General features: G+C 38.9%; 2 protein-coding genes across 2 annotated transcripts; one reads left to right on the plus strand and one right to left on the minus strand.

The window, feature by feature from the left end:
• Positions 1–391: 391 nt before the first annotated feature.
• On the minus strand, positions 392–5,911 carry LOC135481828 (ribulose-phosphate 3-epimerase-like). Its single transcript, XM_064761553.1, has 5 exons — positions 5,669–5,911; positions 4,451–4,558; positions 3,518–3,652; positions 2,843–2,929; positions 392–1,193 (listed from the first exon to the last, which is right to left on the minus strand). The coding sequence occupies exons 1-5, from the start codon at positions 5,909–5,911 to the stop codon at positions 1,071–1,073; spliced, it is 696 nt and encodes a 231-aa protein (XP_064617623.1). The 3' UTR covers positions 392–1,070.
• Positions 5,912–7,168: 1,257 nt separating this feature from the next.
• Positions 7,169–20,849, plus strand: LOC135461670 (IQ calmodulin-binding motif-containing protein 1-like). Its single transcript, XM_064738860.1, has 14 exons — positions 7,169–7,340; positions 8,208–8,367; positions 8,666–8,798; positions 10,042–10,141; positions 10,813–10,912; positions 11,558–11,653; positions 12,311–12,385; positions 13,117–13,225; positions 13,634–13,743; positions 14,341–14,483; positions 14,919–15,067; positions 15,417–15,548; positions 18,991–19,147; positions 19,414–20,849. The coding sequence occupies exons 1-14, from the start codon at positions 7,229–7,231 to the stop codon at positions 19,602–19,604; spliced, it is 1,767 nt and encodes a 588-aa protein (XP_064594930.1). The 5' UTR covers positions 7,169–7,228; the 3' UTR covers positions 19,605–20,849.
• Positions 20,850–20,873: the final 24 nt, after the last annotated feature.

Here is a 20,873-nt window from a genome sequence, read left to right on the forward strand (position 1 = left end):
TCCTTTCCTTGTAGCATACCGGCCTACACAAACATGTATGATACTTTGTCAGATGTAAAAAAATACTCTTGGATGTTTTTCTTGGATGCTAACAATTTCCTTTCACTTCTTTCCTCTAATAGGTTGTACTCAAGCAAGTTCTTGTACATAATGCAATAGGTACCAAATCCCTATGCTTTGAAGAAGTAAATAACCCTTGATATATTTACTGCTCACGTTTCAGTCTTGTATTTGAAATGCTGGGGGCTTTAAGGTCATTCTGTGATCATTTTGTAGATGCTTTCTGTCTGTTGCAAATACTGCTTCACTTATCTACAGCTGCACAGATATATATATATATATATATATATATATATATATATAAGGTGTACATTTTGACTTAAATGTGATTATGGTGAATTGAATTTGTTTTCTTGAATGAATTTCTCAAAATGCTATGTATATTCCTTTCTTTCTTCCAAATTCTGCACACAGAACATGATAATTTCCAGTTATCCTTCTGATATAGATGTTCTGGTAACCATAAAACTATCATGAACCTTAAATCAACCCTTACAGAAATCACTCCTCAGAGATTTAAAAAATAAAGATGTGATGCCATCAAGGGAAGATAACTGTGGGCATCATTCCCCCTAACAGTGCTTGGCAAACTGATAAATATACACAAGTTCTGTCATGTTAACCAGTGCTAATCCTGAGAATAATTCTGTTCGTGCTCAATTTTTCTATTATTTCATGTCCAAATTTATGCACTTTTAGAATTTCAATTTGGTGCCAATTTCAGGATTTCCTGTAACTTTTCTTGAGCTACTTGCTTGTCGCATGATCAAAGCTGCCACTCAGGTATCAGCTACACCAGCAAGTGCTGGATTCGACAACGTAACCTCATTGTACATGTGCAGATCAGTTACTACCATGTATGAATCTCGAAAAGTTGCAGAGCTATACAGCAGAACTATACAGCAGAATGACAAAACCTGCCATGAGTCTGCACTCCCCGGAATGGAAGTATTATAATTTCATATTCATACATGTACACATTTAATACAACTCTGAAAGTTCTCCATGAGTCATCGCTCTACCAATGGCTTGGGCATTGCCTCCTCCACCACCTGCCGCATCATGCGGATTGTCTCCTTAGGGTCATCACTCATAACCACAGCACTCCCGGACACAATTACGTTAGCACCGGCCTGTAAATACAGTCAGGGGGTTCCACATAACAGTCTCAAAAACAGGTAATAAGAAACAGAAGGTAGACTTTGTCAAACTACTATCCTGTACTTGACCTCAAATTCTGTCCTTAACTATGTTACTCATCTGGCCTCATTCTGTTTTGAATGAGTGCGTCCTAGTGATTGAAAGACATGTTCCGCTCTGCCATGACCACTCCCAAAACCTGAATGATCTATTTCTATACTAAAGGTACATGTACAAGATGTACTGTCAGACACCAGCTGATGTCAGCATAACTCATAATAAACATGTAGTGTTAGCTGATATCAGCATAACTCATGATGAACATGTAGTTCCAGCTGATGTCAGCATAACTCATGATAAACATGCAGTTTCAGCTGATGTCAGCCTAACTCATAATAACAATGTAGTTTCAGCTGATGTCAGCATAACTCATGATAAACATGTAGTGTTAGCTGAGGTCAGCAAAACTCATGATAAACATGTAGTGTCAGCTGACGTCAGCATAACTCATAATAACCATGTAGTGTTAGCTGATGTCAGCATACCTCATGATAAACATGTAGTGTTAGCTGATATCAGCATAACTCATGATAAACATGTAGTTTCAGCTGATGTCAGCCTAACTCATAATAAACATGTAGTGTTAGCTGATGTCAGCCTAACTCATAATAACCATGTAGTGTCAGCTGACGTCAGCATAACTCATAATAAACATGTAGTGTTAGCTGACATCAGCATAACTCATGATAACCATGTAGTGTTAACTGATGTCAGCATAACTCATGATAAACATGTAGTGTTGGCTGATGTCAGCAAAACTCATGATAAACATGTTGTGTCAGCTGATGTCAGCCTAACTCATAATAAACATGTTGTGTCAGCTGACGTCAGCATAACTCATAATAAACATGTAGTGTTAGCTGACATCAGCATAACTCATGATAACCATGTAGTGTTAACTGATGTCAGCATAACTCATGATAAACATGTAGTGTCAGCTGATGTCAGCATAACTCATGATAAACATGTAGTGTCAGCTGATGTCAGCACAACTCATGATAAACATGTAGAGTTAGCTGATGTCAGCATAACTTATGATAACCATGTAGTGTTAACTGATGTCAGCATAACTCATGATAACCATGTAGTGTCAGCTGGGGTCAGCAAAACTCATGATAAACATGTAGTGTTAGCTGATGTCAGCATAACTCATGATAAACATGTAGTGTCAGATGATGTCAGCATAACTCATGATAACCATGTAGTGTTAGCTGATGTCAGCATAACTCATGATAACCATGTAGTGTTAGCTGATGTCAGCATAACTCATGATAAACATGTAGTGTCAGCTGATGTCAGCATAACTCATGATAAACATGTAGTGTCAGCTGATGTCAGCATAACTCATGATAAACATGTAGTGTCAGCTGATGTCAGCAAAACTCATGATAAACATGTAGTGTTAGCTGATGTCAGCATAACTTATGATAACCATGTAGTGTTAACTGATGTCAGCATAACTCATGATAACCATGTAGTGTCAGCTGGGGTCAGCCAAACTCATGATAAACATGTAGTGTTGGCTGATGTCAGCAAAACTCATGATAAACATGTAGTGCCAGCTGATGTAAGTAAACCTCACCTCAGCACACTGATGAATAGTTTTGGGACCAACTCCTCCATCCACTTCTATGTCTAATGTTCGAAAGTTTTCTCGTAGATACCGAACCTACCGAAGAAAAGAAATAAAAGAGAAACATTTTTAATATTTAAAGGCTTTATCCTGAAATTAGATCAATGCGAAGACACTAGACAGCAGTGTGACAGCGCTGTGATTTGTAAATTTAATGTTGTCTATGTCCCTGACAAAACTTTCATTATGAATAATACAAGAGAAAATGAACAAATTAATGCTTATTTTTTGTAATATTCCACTGTTAATGGGACTAAAAACAATGCACACTGGGATCCTATTCTACTGCACCTTAATTTCCAGCAAACATTTATTTATTTATTTATTTGATTGGTGTTTTACGCCGTACTCAAGAACATTTCACTTATACGACGGAGACCAGCATTATGGTGGGAGCAAACCGGGCAGAGCCCAGTGGAAACCCATGACCATCCACAGGTTGCTGGCAGACCAGACCTTCCCATGTACGACCAGAGAGGAAGACAGCATGGGCTGGACTTGAACACACAGCGACCACATTGGTGAGAGGCTCCTGGGTCATTACGCTGCCCTAGCGTGCTAACCAACTGAGCCACTCAAGCAAATATGAATACTACACTAAGATCAGTGGAGAATGTCAGTTACCTTTGGCATCATATCTTCCATGAATTTCTGACCCCCAAAGCCAGGCTCCACTGTCATGATGATTACCCAGTCTACTTCCTTCAGTAAGGGCAACAGACTCTCCACAGGGGTACCAGGCTTAATCCCCACCCCAGCCTACCGAAGACAAACAAACATTGATTTATTCAGTAATATTCGCATACACAGTCATTATTACCAGTTACAGTAAGTTGGTTGGCAATTTGTTTGCCATAAAAGTATACATCCGTTTGTTGGATGAAGTGAGAAAACCGTGAATCGGTTCAAATTACACATGGCTAAACGAATTAACAAATATTAAACGAATTTCTCTCTCGAAAAGTTACTATTACAACACATTTAAGCAAACAAGACAGTTCTGAAAATGCAATAATGTTGATAAGTTGAGGTGACTCATACCTTTAAACATCAAATGTGGAGGTATGATGATTTATGTGATTGGCATGGTATTAAACACTATACTGATTTTTTTCTCTCCTACAACTGGAGTTTTTTGACTGAGGAAACTGGGTTTCCCACAGCATATCAGTCCATGCAGTTACCAGTACCACACAGACTTCCTGACTTAAAGCCACAGCATGGGTTGTATTAAAGACTGCAATTTTATTTTTAAGGTGTTGATCATCAAAACGTAAAAAATCAGATGTACCTTCAATTATGAAATGTAACACATGACAAGTATTAATACAGTATGCATGAAGTGGTGTTCTCCATGTGTGTTATAGATTACCGGTGGATCAGCCTATAACATACATTTAGTACTGAGGAAATTGTTTGCTTTTATCTTTTGTTCCTGCACTTGAATGGCAACCATCTAAATTATGGGTGGAGCAAACAAGACTGAGCCTTGTGGGGAAGCATTACTATTTTGCCGAGTACATAACAAGATAAACATATACACTATGTTAATCATACCCTCATTCCCGCTTCCTTGATCTTGCGAATGCATGTCATTGGGTCATCTGAGCCCTCAATATGGAAGGTGTAGAGATCTGCCCCTGCATCAGCCATCCCTTCAACCCACTACAAACAAATACATGTAAGTCAAAGTCTTACACCTGACATACTAAGTAACACATATTTAAATAAGTAACTTCGCAAGAAAGCCAGTATGTAGGTTTCCTTGAAATTGCTTTTTAACATAAGCTACTGTCAAAGTGAAGTTCACAAAGTCAAGTGTAGTTAAACTAGATAGACTCTATGCGCTGTTTTAAATTTCTGACTTTTGTTACTATTAATTACAGTGTCTTGATACAATGCTTTAACCTACGTCATGCCGTTAACACTAGTACTGAAAACCTTTGATTCATCAAACTTTATTAATATTATGATCTGTTCACTGGGCACTGTAACCATATATTTTTGAGTAAAAATAAAATCAAGACAGAGTATAAACTGTCATTCAGTGAAAGCTACTTCATATCGTACAGTCTTCTCCTTTCCCTTTAATACATTACCTTTTGTCAGAACTGAAAGCTGGATACATTCAATAATTAATGATTCCAGGACGAATCTGCTGCTATTTTTAGATATCTTTTCTCTTGCTCTTTAGTACCGCTGTTTTTTTTTTTGTTTTTTTTTGTTTTTTTTCCTTTTTTTTTCTGCTTGTTATTCTGTTGCGGAAGTTTCAATTTTCTTTCCATGAATAAATTGGTGTGTGTTTTTCAGGAAACTGAGTGTTATAAGGCACAAGTAGTGAAAAATCCTGTTTCACCAAGCTTTCACCTTGGGGTTGTTTTGGTTTTTGTTCAGATTTGGAAATCACATAAAGTAAATGGAAAAATAACTGTGGATTGTGCCTAACTAAAGCTAAATGATCTCCTCCTCATTTAACATTCTGACATTTACCCTGTAGATCTACTGACCGCATGAATGTCAGAAATATAAAATATGGAAGTAGTACATGTAACGTGGTTGAATTAAACTGACCAGCTGGTGTCGTAATTTGACAGCAAAGGGAGACAATCGACGAATTCTTTTTAAGTTCTGGCATCTAATCACAAGCATCTTTTAACCCATTTTAAACATAAGCTTATGCTCCAATCCAATAAGGCGGCATATAACAATTGGTGTTCTTTTTCCAGATACGCGATGGCAATGATACGCGCCTGAAAACAGTATAGATGTCTTTACCTTTTCCGGGTTGTTTACCATCATGTGCATTTCAAAGTACACACCCGGTAATTTGGGTCGCAAACATTTCACGACAGGATGACCAAATGTTAAATTCGGAACAAAATGACCGTCCATGACATCAAGATGCAGGAAATCCGATCCAGAGTCCATCATTCGCTGACATTCTGAGGCCAAATTCGACAGATCAGCGTTGAGAATAGATGGACCAATTTTGCAGCACGTTCCAGTGGGGGCCGCCATATTGAAACAAGCGCGAAACAAGCGCCCCATTAAAAATTTACCCTAGGTCCTTTATCCACTTTTCATCATTTGGAAGGAACTGACGAGTCTAATTTAGGGGCTCCATGCCACAACATATCTATTTCACATTGTCTGCTATAGAGTATATCATTTCATTTGCATTTCATTTTGCATGCTGCACATGGTATAATCAAATCACTGATTTCCTTGCTCTCTATCCTTCCATTTGTTGTTACAAAGCCTTTTCTAATATAATTTTATTTACTCAAGTTTTATGGTGAAGTAGAAGAGAAGAGAGTAAAATAGACTGATGTTATGTATGTCTGTATAGGCCCATACGATTAATGTACATGCATGTTATACTGAAAGTTGTTCTATTATATATCCAGCTTAATAAACATTTTGTTTTGCTTTCCAATTTGTATTATTTACCTGTATTATTATATGTGGAAATGACCATTGTTTATATAATTAAGTATTTTGTTAATTTTAGCCCACCCAAGTCATATGAATAAATATACTTAGAAATGCATATTGTGGTAAATTTTTTAAAAATAAATTTACTTTTAACTTCCAAATGGATTTAATTTCTACTGTCACTCTTATATGTCTGCGAGGATTTTAAAGTTGTGTCAGACTTAAGCTTAATTTTTAATCTGGGAGTTATTGACGAGAAAATATTGTGTGGCCTGTTCTTGATATAATTCAGTACCCGGTACATGTTACTGAGTCTTATGCGCTTATCAGCAAGAGGTATTATAGCTGAAACAGGCTACCCAATGACATGTACATAAAAAACATTCTTTGTGGGGAATGAAACATTCAGTTTTGTTGTTCTTGAATCATTCAATTTTTGAAACTTAAGTATGTTTAAAATAATTATATTCCTCACTAAATGTTTCAGCTTTTAATGACTGTGGTGCAAATTTTACAGTCGTTTGTATCATTTTCGATACATCGCTTATTCAATTTACAAGGGGCGGCAACTGCGATTGTGACAAATCCTACCTAGGTGATTTTTCCACCAGGGTATCGAATTTTCCAGAGATGTAGTCACAACGGTTTCGCATTATAAAAATGCCTTAAATAACAAATATGTGTTTACCCTACAAGAAAATGTGATGAATCATTCAATTTTTTTGTAATTATTTTGCGATTTCTGGTGACAAAAGTAAATGCTGATGGCAATGATTTAATACGAAACTATAATAAATTTGACAGTACAGGAACCACGGAGACGAAAGCGCAAAGTGTGAAACGAGGTGCATTTATGTTCTTCAATGCACCATCCGAAATGAGACCGAGAACAGCATAAAAATGACCGATACACGGAGCCCTGATAAGCGGGACAAGCGGATCGTGGCTTTAGCTGCAGGTGTAACTGAAGCTCAAGACCGCAAAATCCCACAGGTTTTACTGGGCCTTGAAGGTGAGTATGCATGAATGGAGTGCTGCCAATTCGTGCTTGTCTCAACTTGCTGACAACTGACATGCTGAACGCAGAGTGATTTCCTCTCGCGGCCCCTGGCACTGTGTGACAGTTTACGTCATGACATTAGTTCATAAGTCCTTGATTAAAATGGCTATTTCCTCAAACGCACTCGCATGTAGTAGTGCAACGTTGATGTCTATTTCAAACAGATATCAAAAATTGTTGAAAAAATAGACCTCAGCTGTTAATTTAATTGAACTATCGATGTAGCAGTCAGTTACGGTATTCTAAATAAGAAACTAAGCTGTTAAATAATTAAAATTTACAACTCATATAAACAGCCAAACAGCTGAGTTTTGCAGCTTATAAAGTTTCATCTACTACAGGGCCCTGGAAGTATCATATTTGAAGGATATGGAAACATCTAACTTGGCCCTACCATAATTGTTTCTCTACAAGAGTCAAATCTTTAGGAAACACAAGGCATAGGCTCAAATCCAGCCTTCGACATGAATTTGTAGGTTTCTGTGCTCTCATTTTTCATGGGTCCTCGGTGGCAGTAAATCAGTAGGCCTATAGGCCTACTGTATCCATCAGTATATTGTTCACAGATGTATGTGTTTGTCATGTATTATGTTTGTCTCATATGTGGGAAAGTTCATCTGATGATCAGTAAGGGGCATTCCGGCTTCCTCCATTGTGTGAACGAAAAGTTCTTCAATTTTTGAGCAGTGAGATATAGGTTTGGTTTCAATTCCTTTAGAAGACAATGCTAATCTAAGGAGCAAGTTACTCCTCGTATCACATAGAGTGTTAGGGTTTATTACTGTACATGTATGAATGTGTATGTGTTTTACTTTGCAGAAATCCTTGTCTCTGTAGAAGGGACAAATGAGGCTGTGAAGATCAAGGAAGATGTATGGAAGCTGGACCTGCTGCCTGTACTATTACTGGTGCTGAAGAAAGATTACAGTCTGACTCCTGGAGGATGGAGGACAGCGTCTCGACTTGCCAGTACCCTGAGGTGAGATGATTTCAGTTGTCAGATCAGATCAATGCTGAGGAAACGGTAGAGGGCTACAAAGTGTGCCAATAGTGAACTTGTGGCACTGCACTGTGTACACATGCACCGTTGAGCCTGGCTGGTTCTGATACTGGTTTTCTGTAGAAGGGAAGTACAAAAAACAGATTTAACAATCTTTGTTAGAATAAAATAGTAGGGAATATTTTGTACGAATTTTGAAAAATGATATAAAAACTGTATTTTTAATATTATTGGTATATGATACTGTGTGAGTGTGTTATGTTTATTGTGGTTTCAGCCGTGTCTGCTGTGGTCTTCACCCACACACCTCAGAGGAGTACTACAACAGACAACTGCCTACAGCAATAGACAACATGTACATCATAGCTCGCAGAGTTCAGGCCAGGTTCAGCCAAATTCCACACAACATGGTGAGTCAAATTCACTAACACTACACGATTTTTCACCTGTAATTAATGTTCAAATCCCACACAACATGGGTAGTCAGATTCAGTAACAATACACGATTTACCACCTGTAATTAATGTTCAAATCCAACACAACACAGCGAGTCAGATTCACCACCTGTAATTAATGTTCAAATCCAACACAACATGGGTAGTCAGATTCACTGACAATACAAGATTCACCACCTGTAATTAATGTTCAAATCCAACACAACATGGGTAGTCAGATTCACTGACAATACACAATTTACCACCTGTAATTAATGTTCAAATTCAACACAACATGGGTAGTCAGATTCACTGACAATACAAGATTCACCACCTGTAATTAATGTTCAAATCCAACACAACATGGGTAGTCAGATTCACTGACAATACAAGATTCACCACCTGTAATTAATGTTCAAATCCAACACAACATGGGTAGTCAGATTCACTGACAATACGCGATTTACCACCTGTAATTAATGTTCAAATCCAACACAACATGGGTAGTCAGATTCACTAACAATACACGATTTTCCAAGAATTTACAGTTTACCACCTCTAATTAATGCTGCGTGCAAGTCCCTTCATTTTGGTGACTTTCCCTACAAGAACATTAGTACATTGTAACTTTTATATACGTGTAGGTTCAAGTGTAGTTCAGCATCGTTTACATGGAGCTGGAGGATGTCCTATAAATAATAGTGATGTACCAGGCCCTACTACATTCTTAAATTGGGGGCACTAACATTGATTTGGGGCCATGCTATGGCTGATCAACATTTTGCCAAATCTAATGTTTGAGGAAACTTGGAATAAGTAAGAGTAGATGTCGTGTGGTGTACACATGGAGTGGAGTTCAGCCACAAGGACCAAAGCTCCTAAAAAATGTATGAGAATCAAAACAGTGAAGTGCCCTCAACTGCCGATTCCACCCACTGCCCTTCGGAGGCTAGATCAGGCCCTATGTACAGAAAACAGTAATTGACGACTGTGTGACTGAACAATGTGTAATCTGGAGCACGTGTCATGAAACACACAGAGCATAATGTACAGTGTAACTACTGACAAAGACATTGTAATGGTAGTTTTAGTTATGTCAGCTTTGTCAGACAAACCTAGTGCAGGAATTCATTTCTGGACACAGTTTTAGGTAATTGTATATGTATATGTATATGTCTAAACGTGAAATTGTCTGACATTTCCCTGTTTCATTTGCCAGGCTATTGCTCATGGGAAAAGCGAGCTGTTATCAGATTTCCGCTCTGTCCTAGACTCAATGCTGCTTCTCTACACTGCCCACCATCACTTGCGAAACCATGGTAAGAGTTCTCTCCCTTTTATGCCTATAGTCATAACTGTGTTACATTGTTATGTTAAAGAACTGGAGTATTATTTATGTACATTATGCATTGATGATCATCACTATATTATCCCAGACGAGCCACCCTTAGTATGGCCAAACAAAATTTGAAACTCCTGCATGGCTACAACCTACAACATGCTTGGGGCTATTGAGGTGACTTTCAGTCTCTGTTTCAAGCTGTTCTTTTCTAACTGCCTAATTGTGGAGAGTAATGATTTACGAAACGACACCAGGAACTTCTGAAAGGTTCTCACACTTTCAGAGGAAGTAATTTTTGATTTTGAAGCGATCATGCTCCTCGTCATAGCGTGGAGTGTCTGGGATAGTACACCCAAAAGCCAGCTAGCTGCAGTAATACTATGACATTGACCAAGACATTCCATCATTCTGGTTTCCATGCAATAATCCACACATTCACAGTTTGACTAGCACATGTACAAATTTCAAATCTTGTATGTTTTATACTAACATGTATGGCTAAAGAATTCTAGTTAATTGATTTACTGAATGACATGAACAGCTAAAATAATTCTGAAGAAATGCATTTTGATGATGTCAGCATGTGTAATTAAATCAGCATAGGAGAAATGTGAAGAATGAGACATTCTGAATTTCCAACTGTTTCAGTCATCCAGTCACCCTGGTTACTTCAGCTGTTGATCAGTGATGATATAGAGACAGTGGTCATTGTTATGAATTTCCTGACGGGCTTAGTGAGGACCAACAGGTAATGAGCTTCTGACATGTACATGCCACAGACCACAAACCACAAAGGTGGACTCCTGTCTGTTCTCACACATTGGTCTGTGTGGATGTCTCTTTTTCAGAATCTTCCAGGCAATGAAATCTTTCTTATTCTTTGGTGCGCATTGGAACCCATTCTGATTTAGATTCTGACCATATGTGAAAAGATCTGCTAGCAACCTGTGAATGATTGTGGGTTTCAGCTTAATGCTGGCCAGTAGTCTTGAGTATGATGTAAGACACTAATCAGATAAATAAATAAATTCAGATTTGCAGTACATATATCTGTACGTGTACATCTAACATGCCTTCTTCATATTTTGTGCAGGACTGACATGCTACGTCATTAAATGTATGCAAATAATATACATGTCTGCAGTCTGAGCTCATTGTGTGCAAATGTCGGTCAAAGAAAGTGTAGCGTCATCACATATGTGTTGTTACACAACAAAGGCAACATTGTTAATGTCACAACGTATGTTAGGTCTTGTACAACAAAAATTGAAAATGTAAAGAATATCTATTAGATGTACTACAGCAGGAAGCCTTAAATAGTAACATCGTAGTCAGACCACAGTTACAGCAGGACTACTTTTCCACCTTTGATGCATAATTTTCTTTGTTGTAGTGATGTTCTGAGAGACCTCCCAGAGAAATTCCGGCAAAACATCATCGATGAGCTGATCTATAAATTATCTGTGAACAGAGACCCAACAATAGGAGGGTAAGACAAACAAAACAATATAACATTGTGCTTTACAAACCAGCAAGTTGTAGGTCCATATGGCATCTCTTGTAAGGGTTCTCCCTCTTCAGAGACATGTACTCAACTGCCAAGCTCAAGACTATTATTCATTTTCTGTCCGTCTACTTTGATTGCCCAACGGTTAGAGCATCTGCCTCAAAGTCCTGGGATCAGACCCTGGTCTTCAAGCATTGGTACTTCTTGCTGCCTCGCTTGTCACTGGGCCCTGACAGCATACGACAAGGAAACAGGACTGGTTGGTCCTTCAAGAGTATTAGTTTTATGCTACAACATTTAGATGGTTTTTAATCCTCAAGAAGGTAGACTGACATGTAAGTTTGTGTTTATATTTGATCCTCGTGCTCATTTTGCTATTAAAGCCGACCATCGTTCTTGCGTAAGCTGATTGCCCCTGACTGATGAGGTTCCTGGCTCAAATCCACTGGCTAGATTTAGAAGTTAAGAGCTTTGCCAGGTACATCTACCTGTGAGAGGGTGAGGGTTTAGCATGAGCAGTACTGCTTCTTCCACAGATATCACAAATATACCCAACTACTGCACTACTAGGTCTCGGTGAATTAAGCTTTCAACACCATTTACATACATAAAAAGTTTTGTTATATTTTCTGATTTCAGAGCTGCCATGAAATGTGTGCTGAGATTGTGTAACTTCTACAAACCTCTGGTTGAGTTTTTGTGTGTCAGATACAGGTAACTTGCCACTGATGCATTTGATATGTGAAGCCAGCTTTATGTCAGCCATGATTGATGAGGAGCTATTGTTTATAATTGAACATACATACAGCAAATGAAGAGACCAACCTAGTATTTGTACAAACATGTATTTAAGAATTAATTTGGGGAATGAATTAACGACAAAAATATCCACCACACAAGCCTTATTTAATGAACTGAGTTTGATGTGTTTTATAAACATAAGTGTAGCCTTGTGTAAAGGCTGTAGAAGTGCAGCAAGGAACACTTGCTCTAACTAGTTGAATAAATCATGTCATTTTCACAAAATTCTCTGTATTTGTGCATCATATGAATTTTGCCTGACACACCTGACACTAACTGCTATACATGTATATGCTAATTGCTAGGGCACATGAGATAGAGGTTCAAACCTTAGACAGGGAATTTGTAAATTTCCCTGCTCTCTTGCTTGGGTGCAGTGATGACAATAAGCAGGGATAATGAGGCTCCTGTTGCTATTTGCGCCCTCTAATGTTGGTTGAAAACCACTGGCCTTCCACCAATATGGCAGGCATATCTGGCTAAGGTTGGTGGGTCCCTTCACCCATATAACTGACAACCATTGTGTAAGCGAAAAATTCTTAAGTATTGCATTAAAGCAAGATCAAAGTAAATATAGTACATACATATGCATCAGTTCTAACTCCTTTCAAGACGTTGGCTGTCTATTTGTTGGTGTACTATAGGGGGCTGAGACCTCTGCTCACCAAATGGACAGGAAAGGGATTTGGGCTGGAGCTGAAGGAATTACTCATGCTTCTGGAATCTGGCAGTTCAGAGCGGGCTGAAATGGAAGTATGTGATTTAACGTTTAATCAGAGTTAATGTGGAGATGAAGAGCAGTGCCATTGTTTGGAACCAAGAGAAGAAGTGAATTTGACAGCCTTTTTGGTTCAGCCATCTCTATCAAAAGAAAGAAATTTGCCAAAAAGCACTTCAATTTAAAACAAACTCCAGAACTAGGCAGACATTGTCATTTTCTGGAGACAATTATGGTTGCAATGTACCATCCAAACATTATTATATTTTCAGATCTGGTATTAGCATTACACAGGAGTCTAAAGCTTTTTAGTTGATATCGTAACTTTGCAAGATTCAAATCATATAAGTTTTGAAGGAAAATCAGGCAAAGACCTGTACATGTGGATATTAGTGTCGGGAATATAAGTGTGAAAGGTTCATTATTTTTATCTTTCCCCACAGCGATTTCACAGAGCAGCCACGACCATTCAGGCTTTGTGGAAAGGTGTTCTGACGAGGAGAAAGCTGAAGAAGGCAGACAGGTCATTTGCCAAGTTTCAGAGAAGTTTCAGGTAGGTCAAGGTGGCAGGGCCCACACAGCATTGAAGGAAGGACACTTTCTCTGAACAAACTATACATTAGCTTCAGTCCACATTTTTCTTCTTTTATGCAGGTATGTGATAGCTGCATGTAACTTATTTCTTTCAGTTATAAGTCTTGTTATATAAATACTTTAATATGTTAAAGGTGAACATATCAAGGTGAACATATTACCCATGCATATAAAGCCTGATAAAATATTTTAAAACCTGGCCCCGGGATCACTAAGTGATCTTTAATAGACTTAAGTCGAAATTTTAGTCATTAAACTTGGTGTGCTCCTTTCCGTTAATTTGGCTGAAATTTGTTTTACAGTAACTTACCCAGAATTTGTCAAGCAATATTTTGACCTAGTTACGTAAGAAATAACAGTTTTCATGTGATTTGAAGTTTTGACTTAAGTCTAAGATAGCTTTGTATTCCGGAGCTTGTACATAACGGTGTTAATTTGAAACAAGATGATCAGTGGCCAACTTCAGTATTGCTGTGCCCTACTGGGTAATCTAATCTTGTGTACAATCTAACCCACTACATGCCCCTGGCCTGAAATGTGAGTTTTCTGACCACAGGCAGAAGCTGGAGACCACAGAGCGGAGGAAGGAAGAGGAGAAGATGGAGAAAGAGCTGGAGGAGCAGCTGTTAGCTAACAGAAGAAAAATCATGAGGGATTTCCATGAGAAAAGACTGCACTTAATAGAGATCTTACCTCCACGTATGTACTCCTTTGAGATAGTAGCTTAATTTCATTTATTTGATTGATTGATTGATTGGTGTTTTCTTATGGTGTACTTCAGACCTAAGGATTGTCATGAGTTTCCGCTGGACACTGCCTGGGTTCCTCCCACCACAATGCTGGCCGTCGTCTGTTAGTGAAATATGTTTGAATATGGCATAAAACACCAGTCAGATGTGTATGCGTTACTCCAATCAGTAGGTGTTGCAGATAAATATCCCTGTTAGGATTTATATGTAGGTTAAAAAAAAGTTAAAACACCAACATGCTGAAAGTTTTCAAACTAAAGTCCAAGTGTGTGGTAAAATAAGATGAACTTAGATCAGATTCAAGGCCAGAACAGTGGACAACATGGGAGTTCAAGTCCTCACATGAATACTGAAATAGTTTATCATCATTCCCATATGTTGACAGAGATGTTACAAGGTTATATGGAGAAGGAGAATACCCAGGCTGCAATTAGGATCCAGAAAACTTGGCGGGGTCATCGAGAGAGGCTGAGGAGAGAGGACCGGCGAGACCTTGCCACACGTTCACGGGCTGCAGTCTTAATACAGAGGACGGTCAGTAAACAGGCCTCTGTACTCCTTAACACGGTCACTGCTGAGAGAGGCTTAAGTTGAAGAGAATGTAACGATATCTTTGGGAGATAAAAAAGGGACTGTCATTCTAAAATCTTGCTCAGAAATATGACATGTGATTTATGTGATTTATTACATACATGCACTCTGTAAATAAACTGTGAATATTTGTTACTTAAGTACATGTTGTTTCTCTTGTATTCCTATTCTTGTGTTGTAAACTGAAGTGAGGTAAATTGAACGGAAGGGAGGTAACTCCAAAGTTCTTCCCAGATAATTTTTCAGCAATAATGAAGTCATCTTCAATACTGATCATGTCAATCACATACAGGTACGCCGGTGGCTTGAGAGGCTGGACAAAAGACGGAGAGATACGTCCAGATTTCAGAAGCCACCAGGGCTGACCGATGAGCGACGAGTGCAGTTACAGCAGGTTATTTTGGAGAGACGAGAAAGTAACCCAGTAAGTGTAGCCCACACATTTCAGGTTTTATAACTTTCAGGTTACTTAGTGATTGGATGCGGAAATATATGGTGTAACCTCATATCCATTTTCCCTGTATATACTAAATAAATTAATAGGTAAGATTTCGTGTTCGGGCTATAGCTCCCAACTGTTTTATGCATACGGTTTTCAGCTTTGGTGGATACACACGTGCACAGATGATGATGATGTCGCGACTCACATTTGTCCATTTGCACGGTAGTCATGGTTACCAGATTGGCATTTTCCCTATATATACTACATCAATAAATATGATTTCATGTTCGGCCTATAACTGCAACTGTTTTCTGCGTGGAAATTTAATTTTTAGTCGGTACATACATCCTGTTACGGTATTGAAAACAGCAACAGAAAACAGACTCAGTGACTCAATATTACAATGTAAACAATGCTTTATATATAAAATGAGACGTACAGTTTTACAGACAGTTCAACAACAACAACATAAAAAAACATACACATCAGTATTACCGGTCTTTAAAAGTTTCCAGTTCACCTTTGCATCCCAAGGAACGTTTTCCAGGAGATCCAACGTAAAGACCATGGGATAAACACACAATTCACATAAGTCACAAATTGTCCCAGTCAGGTACTTCGCTAGGTTAGCGAACGCGAACACAGTACACAGGTTACACAGAACTGGAACAGTCAAGTCTTTGAATGACGTCACACCCGCAGAGCACAACACAGGGTAAATCCAGGCATAGAGGTATCCACTTTAGAACAGTCACAGCTCCCGCAGAAACTCACAAACGAGCCGTTCAGAGACGTAGAGTAATGTCACCTTGTGGCAGAACGAACGTCCTTTGCAAAACTGAAAACTTCAGTTTAGAGTCCGTGACGACCTTGTCGGTCAGGTGAGGTCAGCGTGTTAAACAAATTACACAGTCAACACTGTATAATCATAATAAAGATCCGAACACCAATAAACGTGACTTCCGCAGAAATTCACTTAAACCAGACATCAGTACAACCGTGGTACACAAACGGTGCCGGCATAGAAATCTGTCCTCCCAAACGAAACTGGCATCACCAGCTCATATCAATATAATGGACTCGATACGAGAGCGTCGCACACTCTCCTGGCTCCCAGTGGATGCAGCAAAATTACCTCCTCTCTGCACGGAAAACACGGCTTATATACGTTCCAGGTGGATTCAACTATTCTTAAACACAGAATTAACAGCCAATGAAATAAACAAAGCATTGAACAAGGTGCTTTCGATCCGGTCCGCGCTGTACACATATAACAGGGTCCGCAGACTAACAGTACATGAAAACGTTAAATAGTCATACATAACAATCCACAGATGATGATGTGTTGCGACTCACATTTGTCCATTTCCACGGTTGTCATGATAGCCAGATAACCATTTTCATTGTATATGTATACGATATAAATAGACATGATTTTGTGTTCAGGCTATAACTCTAACTGTTTTCTGCAGAGAGTTTTCAGTTTTGTTAGACACATTTGTCCACTTGTGTGGTTTGTCATGGTAACCACATATGGTAAATGACATAAAGTTTCACTCTGTGACTCCCAAAGAGTATCCCAGGATTCATTGTGTTGATCTTGGTGTTTAGTGACTGAGCGCCGCGGGAAAGCATCAGGAGTAGTTAGGGGATTATACTGACAGTTCAAGAATGTAATGAACAAGCTCGCGCTTCACTGAGCAGTTAGTCTATGCTCCAACCACTAATAGTTCATGTTTTAATCATAATAATTTTAGTACATGCACTTCGCAACAGGTTGTTTGTTTTTTATCATTATTTTGTGATAAATGGGAATTTGAGAGAAAAGTGTGACTACCCAGTACCCTTGTGCATGTGGAGTGTCGTGTCAAATAACCGTTTTTAAACTGCAGGGCTCTCCGTATACAAAGCTGTAGTAGAAGTTAGCACACCGCGAATCCATACCTGCTAACTAGGCCTACGATCAGACAAGATGAAGATGTTCAATGGTAATCAAAGCAACATCTACACACGTGCAATTGCATGGCAGGAGTTAAGCATTTCTTGTTTATGCTGGTGTCATTTTGTCATTTGGTGTCAACTTCCTCCCATATTTTGTAAACCTGAAGTTACATAATATTCAATCGAGTCCCCTCAAATGAAATTTTAGTCATACAGATTGGTTATACCTACATGTAGACACATGTACACACCACTTACAATCATAGGACTCGAAATTTCCACGTATGTTTTCTGTGTTTAATGGAAGTTCCCCATTTAAAAACGTAGGAAAATAAACTCTTGTGGAATAGGAGGACAGTTCCAACTGTATGTGTAGACTGACATACTAAATTGGAAGCACATGAACATGGGAAGCTGTTGATTTTTCTCATTGAAATTCGTTTTTAGCTAAATGCATCTGTACACATATCTGTTGCATAATGAGGGCTCTCGGCAGACAACTGTTCACCAGATAATGGTGTGAGGTGAATTCAACCCAGGCCTAACCCAAATAATCGTTTTTTCTGCAGTGTATATTGTGCATGTACATTCCTTGTTTAGCGTGGTCATGCTTTCAAACAGTGTTTTGAATTTAAAGGTTTGTAATAGACATCGCCTGTCTTAATACTTTCTTCTATTTCATTCATGAGTATATTTATGAGATGTACATGTAGGCCTAATACTCAGGAGACCTGCACACCTCACTGTCAGTGACTTGACTCCATGTGGCAAGGATTAGCAACCAGAGCTACTAAGTTCCATGCAGGGTAATGAAATGGGCAGGGAGCTGATCACTGTCTTCTGTCATCTTGTCGTCAACTCAGATCGTGCGAAAGTAAACTACAATAACTCTTCAGCAAAGCTTCGGGTCATTTATCATATCTATCATCAACACCCATGAAGATTCCCCTCAACAGATATACTCACCATAATGCTGCTGGTATTCATCAAACATTCCAAACAAATGCATTTGTTAGGGCGTATGTTGTGTTAACCTGAACTCTTGTTTATGTATTGTAGGGATGTGTCCAGCAGAAAGATAGCTTTGCGAATGTGTGCTCTTTGATGTTGTTTTAAAAAAAAACAAATGTTTATAATGATATCAAAATCTTGTTTACAAATTAACTACAGTGTATCACATTAAACATCAGCTTTCAAACTGTTGTAAGTCAGTAATGCTTTGAGTTACTTGAAGTACATGTAACTGTTAGATTGAGTTCTTTATTTGAACATGTAAATGGTAAATAACCTAAAATTTCGCCATGATTAAATTGCATCTTTTTCCTGATTACTGAGGAGAGTGTTTTCAGTTTCTTTCCAAGATAGGATGATGTCCTGGTAGGAAAATATGGGTTTCATTACCAAAAGGAATATTTTGTGACATTTATTTGCCTTTAAAAATGTGATTCTATTTTACCGTATGTTGCTTCCTGCTGTATTTCAGCCCAAACCACGAACCCGTGAAGAGCAGGAGAGTTTACACCGGACAGCCCAGGAATTGATGGCTCGTTACTACATAGGCTGTAAACTAACACGAGGGAAGCATCAGCAGAGAGAGGCCCTGTTGGCCAGGCTGGAGACCGATTCAGAACTTCTCATGTGTAAGTACTATGTCAACAACCACTTGTTCAATATCAGTCAAGTCTTGCTGAAGATTTAACCATCGGTAATCAAGTAGAATGCATGAAGTACTGGTCAACTGGTGTTAGTAAAATGTGACTCCACAGCATGGTGTTCCAGTGAGGCAGCACTATGCATATGTTGGCATTGGGTCCAACCTATTACATTTATGGCATGAGATGATAATTTCTACGTGTATGTAAAACCATCTGTTATTTCATGATTCTCTCATACCTCGTGTTGACAGATGCCCCTCCCCTGAAGGACCTGACAGACAAGGATGTGGACATGTTTTCCAGCAGATCTGTTCCCGTGGCTGCGAGGGCGCAGCAGGCACACAAGGAGGAGCTACGACTGCTCCGTCAGCCCTGGTGGAGGAAGTTAGGAGATGAGTACCAGGACCAGCTGTATGAGGAAGAACAAGACCTGTTGTTCTGATGTATGAGGGGTGTAGGACAAAGACTTACAAATGTTGTACCAAAAACCTCTGGAGCAGGACCTGTCGTTCTGATGTATGAGGGATGTAGGACAAAGTCTTACGAATGTTGCACCAAAAACCTCTCGAGCAGGACCTGTCGTTCTGATGTATGAGGGGTGTAGAACAAAGACTTACAAATGTTGTACCAAAAACCTCTTGAGCAGGACCTGTCGTTCTGATGTATGAGGGGTGTAGAACAAAGACTTACAAATGTTGTACCAAAAACCTCTGGAGCAGGACCCGCTGTTCTGATGTATGAGGGGCGTAAAACAGTAAGGTCACGAATGTTGTACCCCAAATCTGAAGAGCAGTACCGGTTGTTCTGGTGTCTGAGGGGTGTAAAACAAAGAGCTCACGAATGTTGTGGTACCAGCAACCTGAGGAGCAGGAGCTGTTGTTCTCATGTAAGACGGGCGTAAAACAGTCAGGTCACGAATGTTGTACCCTAAACCTGAAGAGCAGTACCGGTTGTTCAGGTGTCTGAGGGGTGTAAAACAAAGAGCTCATGAATGTTGTGGTACCAGAAACCTGAGGAGTATGACCTGTTGTTCTGATGTATGAGGGGTGTAAAACAAAGACATACGGATGCTGTGGTACCAAAATCCTGAGGAGCAGGAGCTGTTGTTCTGACATCTGAGGGGCATAAAACAAAGACTTATGAATGTTGTGGTACCAGAGTCCTGAAGAACAGGACCTGCTGTTTTGACGTATGAGGGGTGTAGAACAAAGACCTTGTGTTATGGGATTGGTTCCAGAAAGATGAAGAGTATGTGGGGCATGAAACAGATTCCTAAGTTATAAATGTATAGGTGTAAGGGCTTTTTAAGGCTAGACAGACTGATCTTGTATAGAAGCAGGGGAGAGAACTTCTAAATACAACTTATTTGTTTGAAAAGAAAAGTTCAATACATGTCCAGTGGTATGTCCACAGCTAACTGTGTAAAAAAAAAAAAAATTTCCATCTGATTTTCACCAAGATTAATGTGACCATAGTTAAAACCAAAACACCAGAGAAAGACCATGCCGTCCAGTTTTACTTGTAACTTGTGGATAATTATTTTATTGTACACATGCTATATAAATGAATATAAATATATGTACATGTATGTATATTTCATGTTACATTTTTTATACCTGTATATAAATGTATACTATTACCTGAAGATGTATAGGCTTTGAGTCATACACAGTCTTGTAACTTTAACACCATTTCAGCATCTTATGTTGGT

The sequence above is a fragment of the Liolophura sinensis genome, chromosome 1, assembly GCF_032854445.1.
Source record: "Liolophura sinensis isolate JHLJ2023 chromosome 1, CUHK_Ljap_v2, whole genome shotgun sequence".
Classification (NCBI taxonomy): Eukaryota; Metazoa; Mollusca; class Polyplacophora; order Chitonida; family Chitonidae; genus Liolophura; species Liolophura sinensis.